This window comes from Onychomys torridus, unplaced genomic scaffold, assembly GCF_903995425.1.
Source record: "Onychomys torridus unplaced genomic scaffold, mOncTor1.1, whole genome shotgun sequence".
Taxonomy (NCBI): Eukaryota; Metazoa; Chordata; class Mammalia; order Rodentia; family Cricetidae; genus Onychomys; species Onychomys torridus.
Genome location: NW_023413127.1, coordinates 1 through 6,521, shown reverse-complemented (window position 1 = coordinate 6,521; position 6,521 = coordinate 1). Strand labels below are relative to the sequence as shown.

At 43.0% G+C, this 6,521-nt stretch overlaps 1 protein-coding gene across 1 annotated transcript; it reads right to left on the bottom strand.

The window, feature by feature from the left end:
- Positions 1 to 988: 988 nt before the first annotated feature.
- On the bottom strand, positions 989 to 5,558 carry LOC118576150 (pre-mRNA cleavage complex 2 protein Pcf11-like). The gene is given in 3 exon segments (XM_036176515.1): positions 989 to 3,261; positions 3,264 to 3,797; positions 3,800 to 5,558. Coding segments are annotated over 3 exon segments (4,566 nt in total).
- Positions 5,559 to 6,521: the final 963 nt, after the last annotated feature.

Below are 6,521 nucleotides of genomic sequence, written 5' to 3'. Positions count from 1 at the left end.
ACCCCATCATTCCAGAATCTTTGGTACAAGAAGGTATTCTGGCTGTTATCAAAGAGAGGCATAAACCCAGCCTAGCCACAGATCCTTTGACCTAGAATCTGTCCTGTTGCAAAACATGCTAGGACATGGGGGCACAAATCTTGTGGGAGTAGCCAACCAATAACTGATTTGCCTTAAGTTCCACTTCATGAGATAGAAGCAATACCATCATTCTTTGGGTGACCAAGAACCAGAGATACATAGCCCAGGGACCTAGGGTAGAACCACATATTACTGTTATAAAGAAAGCAAAGATTAAGTGATAAACTGACTCCTAATGACATTCTGCTGTACTCATTGACAGATGCCTTGCTCAGTCATTGTCAGAGAAGCTTCCTCCTGTAGCAGATGGGAACAAATACAGAGACTCACAGCCAGATATTGCACAGAGCATGCCCTAAATGGGATGTCTCCAACCAATCTGTCCCCTCAGTGTTCAGGGAAACCTTTGGTAAAGGAGGAGGAAAGAGTGTAAGACTCAGAGGGGATAGTGGATACCAAGAAAACAAGCCCTTCTAACTCAACACGATCAAAGCTCACATGAACTTAAAGAGACTGAAGCAGCATGCTTAGGGCCTGCACAGGACTCCATCAGATCCTCTGAGTATACCTTATGGAAGCTAGTTTACAGGCTTTTTTAAAAATAGCAAATATATTTATTTTTAATTTAGAGTTCACAAATGAAAATCGTACATTTTTACACATACAATTTCATGTTGTTAACTTTGCACTCATCAATAGAACTTTCACACAACAAGCACCTGAAAGTGTGCAGGCAGTAGGAAATGCAAATACTAAAATGTGTTTATAAACCAAATGATAGCTGAAGGCCCTGCCACAGATAAGACAATTAATATACATATATGTCTATATATACATAAAAATTCTTGAAATTCTAGAACCAATAGCAGCTTTTGTTAAAAAACAAACCCATATTTTCTCATTTCATTTAAATTGACTCAACTGTATCATTTTCTTTTTTAATGTCAGTTGGTGCTGCCACACTTTCTTCTGAACAGGCTTGTGGGTCATCAATATGCTCTTGCTTAATTTTGGGACTTTCACAGGGTTCTTTCAATTCGTTTTTGACAATATTCACCATAATGTTCCAAGGGTTTTCAACTGAAGTCTTGGTGGCAGATGGTGTCCAATCAAAAGATGTATTTATGTAATCTGCATAACACGATGGATGGTAAATCTTTCTGTCTACTCCAATAGCGTTTTTTAAGTGCCATTTCTCCTCCTCTTCATCCCAGGACTGTTCAAATTGTTCTTGACAAATTTCACAACTCTCAAGTGCTCCAGCTGGTCCAGCAGGGACCCTTTGGAATTCCTTTTCTTTAGAAGCCTCCTGAGATTTGAGGACAACCTCTTCATGAACCTTTTCAAACAACTGGGTTTTTGACCGTTTTTCCAGATCAGCTATTTCTTCAAATTCTATCCAGTCTGTTAAACTGTAGTACCAACGTCTATGAGTGGCCTTTCTGCTTACATATTTCTCAGTTCTATTTTGCCGATTATGCCAGCCCAAATGATCTGCATAAACATCTCTCTGGGATGCCATAAACCTCATTCCACAAAAATTACAATGAATCCCAGTATACAGCCGGTTTATAACACTGTCCTAACGTTGTTTCAACTCTCCAGTTGTAAAATTTGTAAGATCTGGAACATGTTGATCTTTATTCTGATCCTTTGCCTCTTCAGGGGGAGCCTGAGCATCAGCCTCCTTTTCCTGGGTTGCAGTTGAGTCAGGCTGGGACAATTTGAGAATTCCCGTTTTTACCAGTTTTGCATACAATTCCTTCACATCCACCTCACCGAGATGATGATCAGGATATGCCTTAGGAAGACCTCCTGAAGGATTTGGATTAAAAGCTCCAGCCTTCTGTGGATGAATTGGTAAAAATTGCTGTCCTTGACCAAATGCTACTGGCTGAGCTACACCAGTCAGAACCTGTTGAGATGTCTGAAGAGCTCCTACTGACATTGGACTAGGTAAATTGCCCAAGTTTCCCAACTGAGGACTCTGAAGATTCTGTTCATCAAAATATTGTCCTAAAGCTCTGTTAAGGGCCTTTGGGAAATTCTGGTTTCCAGGGCCATGAGGTCCATTAAAATTTGGTCCTTGTGGTGTGTCAAATATTTGTTCATTTCTTTGGAACTGTAGTCCTTGAACTGGAATATTCAAAGCATTGACAGGTGGGTCATTATATGGGCCAGTCTGATGGAAAGACTCAAGCCTTTGGGAAGGATGATTGTCAAATCTGGTACCTTGCACACCAAGAGAAATATCAGATCTTGATGCTTGCTGCTGTTGTGGCCCCTCAAATCTTTGGGTTACACTATCAAATCTCAGTTGAACCTGCTGACCAGGTGGCCCAGGAAGTCTCTGTGGACATGGCTGACCAGCTCTTTCAAATCTAGGCCCTGGCAGGCTGTGTGTTCCATCAAATCCTGGCAAAAGTGATGACTGACCTGGCTGTCCATCAAACCTTACAGAGTGACCACCTTGAAATCGTGGACCCCCTTGACCCACAGGTGCTTCAGTTCTCAGGCCAACTCCTGGCACAGGACCCCCAAACCTCATTCCACCTCCCTGTTGTACTAAAGGTCCTTCCAACCTGATGTCAAACACTGGTTGGCCATGTGGTCCCTCAGACATAAGGTTCCCACCTAGTTGATTATGTCCTTCCAATCTCACACCAGCTACAGCCTGACCATGGGGACCCTCAAACCTCATTCCAACTCCTTGCTGTGGCAAAGGGCCCTCAAATCTGGTAGCACCACCTGGCTGACCATGAGGCCCATCAAACCTAATTGCTGCCCCTGGTCGATGATGAGCCCCCTTAAACCTGAGCCCACCTACAGGCTGGCATCGAGGGTTTTCAAATCTAAGACTGCCCACAGGATATCCATGAGGGCCTTCAGACCTCAGAACGCCCAAAGGCTGACCCCCAGGTCTTTCAAATCCCAAACCACCTTTAGATCCCTCCAAACTCACACTAGGTGAACCTTCAAATCGAAAACTGCCTCCTTCTCTTCTTCCTCCAAGAATTTTTCCTTCATATCTCAGAGGTATTCTTATTTGTCCTGGAGGAACTTCAAATCTCAAAGGACACGCACCTCCTAACTGACCTTGTGGTCCTTTGAATTTCATAGGGCCTCCTCCCCTGAATTTTCGTTGTGATCCCTCAAACCCAAGAGAAGCTGGTGTAGGGGTCCATCCATTCTATGGCTTAATTTATTAGGTCCTTCCATAATCATCTTGGCTGGGACATGTCTCGTCTCACGTGGCCTACTAGGTCCATCTAATAATGGTTGGTCTTCAGCTAAAGGTGTAAGCCGCTGATTGGTATTAAGGCCAGCAAATCTTGATGCTGGGCCATCTACAAATGGTTTATCTGAATCTTCATATCTAGGTCGCTTAAATGGAAAACTATCATTGAAGGGAGATCTCTACTCCTCTCTTCCACCTTCTTGATACTGAAAGAGCTGTGGAATTTGATGCACAACACCAAGGAACTTGTCTTGTGAAATGTCACCAGAAGCTGAACTTTCACTCAAAGTTTGAAGGACTTCTCTTTTGCTTGCAATGGTTAACTCTTTAGGAATCTGAAGATTGGCATGTCCACTTGGTCGATGGTGCTGTTTTCGGGTTCGAGGTGACAAGATTCTTTTAGTGCTTGACCAGCTCTCCCTATGCCTTAGATGAGGTGTTTTACTATGTTCATCACACACGTGGATGCTTTTATTTCTTCCCAGCAAGATTTCCATCTTTTAGCAGACTTGGAGCTTTGCCAGTTCTCTTTATTCTCTTTTGGCTCAGCACCTGACTTCATAGAAGGTAGACTTGCAGTTGCTTTTGGCCAATGTTCATCCATCTTTTTCAGCTGTCTGGAATCTTGACCATCCTGCTTAGTACTTCTCTTAACAATTCTTTCTTCCCTAGAATGTGCTGGAAACTCTTCCCTAGGTGACTGTTTAAGTCCTGACTCATGCATCTTTCTAGTTTTGGGGGCCAAAGTTGGAAACATACTTCTTTGCCTTCCATTGGGTGACTGAGACCTAGGTGACCTTGATCTTGATCTCTTTTGAGTCCTTGTTCTCCCTGGTTTTGGCCCCTGTTTTTCCAGTTCTTCTGTAAACATGTCCTGTTTGTTCACAATGCCATTTATGATTTGACTTCTACTTCCAATCAGCCTGTGTTCAGATGATTCCATGTGCTCATCTTTATCCATCTTCTTTGCAGTTTTTCTCTTTTCTTTTACATCTTTTTTGCCCTCAGTTCTATCCTGAAGATACTCTTTTATTCTTAGCTCTCTCTTGTTCTTACCACACACCCTCATCCTTTCCCATTCTTGATTTTTCAAGTCTTTTTTGTGGGATGATTTGTTTTTCAAAGGTGATTGTGATTTAGATGTAGATTTAGAATCTAACTGGTCAAGTTCATTCTTGGTTATTCTTTCACTTGACTCACTTTTTGCTTGCTTGGATGAATTTAGTTTTTCAGAGGGTACAGTTTTCCTTGTGTTACTATCAGACTGGTTTACTGTGTTCCTTACAAATTCCTTCCTATGACTCTGCTCTTTGCCATGGGAAGAATCTTGGCTCATCCTGTTCAGATGGGGATCCTGTGTAATTCCTTTCAAGTCTTGAATTTGTAAGGATGGACCTGGTCGGCTTTTGTCAGGTTTCATGGGAACCTGATGGGGAATTTTAATGGCCATGGTGGGAATTTGTGAAACATGTAACTCACATGATGCTGTTACAGGACCCACTTTGGGTGTCTCCTGCTGAACGCTGAGAGATACTGCCAGTTGTGCCTTAGCTTCTTCCAACTCAAGCTCCTGCTTCTTCTGCTGAAGTTCTAACAACTGTTTTTGTTTTTCAAGTACCTCTTGCCTTATTAAGTGTTCTTCAGTAAGATTCTTTTGTATGTTGGGTTCAATCAGAGGAGTGGAGATACTAGGGGAGCTGAGCACTGTCCCAGCTGCTGAACGCTCCTCAGGTGATTTATTTAAAAATTTGAGATTCATGCCGATGCTAGATGTCTTTACATCAGGGGGCAGAGGTTTAATAGGCCAAGCAGGATCTAATGAATTGACTCTGACATCCAAGGCATAAAGTTTCTTCCATGGGAATATTTCATCCCATGTGGAACGTAATTTAAATAAACGTTTTCTAGTATTTTTATCCACCTTTTCAAACACACAAATAAATGTTGCAACTAGATTTCTTGTAAAGGCAGTGAGATACTCTCTTCCAACATTTTTCACAATAGAATCCATGAGATACATAAGAGGAAGCTTCTCTGAGGAAGGAGCCTTGGCTGTTTGGGCCTCAATGAGAGAGAGGATCTCCTTGGCAAAGAGCAGGTTCTCCTCAGCTACAATGGTCATCATATTGATGTGGGGTTTGCTGTTGAAGGTCAGGTCTTCCAGCGATGACTGATAATCCCGACAGATGTCTTCCAGGGCCCCAGCAACCCCAGCCTTGTCTGGCATCTGCTCTGACATTGTTCGGTGGCCCCCTTTGAGGTCTGCTCCCTTCTAAGATGAAGCCGCCTGACACCACCCCTTTTCAAGCCTTGGCCTTGCTCCCTGGTTCTCCTGTGGCTGGGGCTTCACCACATGCTGACCATGGAGGAAGGATGGGGGTCGTCCCAGGTAGGACCTCTGGGAAGAAATATCACAGCCTCACCAGAAATCTCTGTCCACTCCCAGCTCTCCAGGAGTATGTGGAACCTGTTAGTCTTTGCTTTCCTGTATAAACCGGAGACAGGGTGTCTGCAGGAGTATCTGGATTTCTGTAAAACTTTTTTGCTCTGTATCTGTTCAAGTTGTCATGGTATTCCTGAGATTCTTCCTGGAACTGAGCACAACAGGTGGTGTAAGCTGGTGACCCTTTCCCTAAGATGGAACATAGATGGTCAAGTCTGAGATGGTGGCCCTTTCCTTAGGATGCAGCCTGTAAAGTTAAGTCCAGACCTTCACACAGACACACATGCATGCAAAAACAGCACACAGTAATAACAATAAATAACTTAAAAAAATTGTGGGAGGTCTTATGACACACCTTTAATCCAAGCATTTGGGAGACAAAGGAAGGTGGATCTCTCAGTGTGAGGCCAGCCTGCTCTACATAGTGACTTCCAGAACAACCAGGGTTACACAGAGAAACACTGTCTCAAAAAAACAAAACAAACAAATAAACAAACATGGAACCATGAAGAGCATCACTGTAGCCTTAGAGGATAGAATGGTGAATACCCTGTTTCTAAATGTTTGGGACTCTGTCCTAATACATTGTTGTTTGTTTTTTTGTTTGCTGAGGTTTTTTTTGTTTTGTTTTGTTTTGTTTTTGTTTTTCACAGGGTTTCTCTGTGTATCTTTGCGCCTTTCCTGGAACTCACTTTGGAGACCAGGCTGTCCTCTAACTCACAGAGATCTGCCTGACTCTTCCTCCCCAGTGCTGGGGTT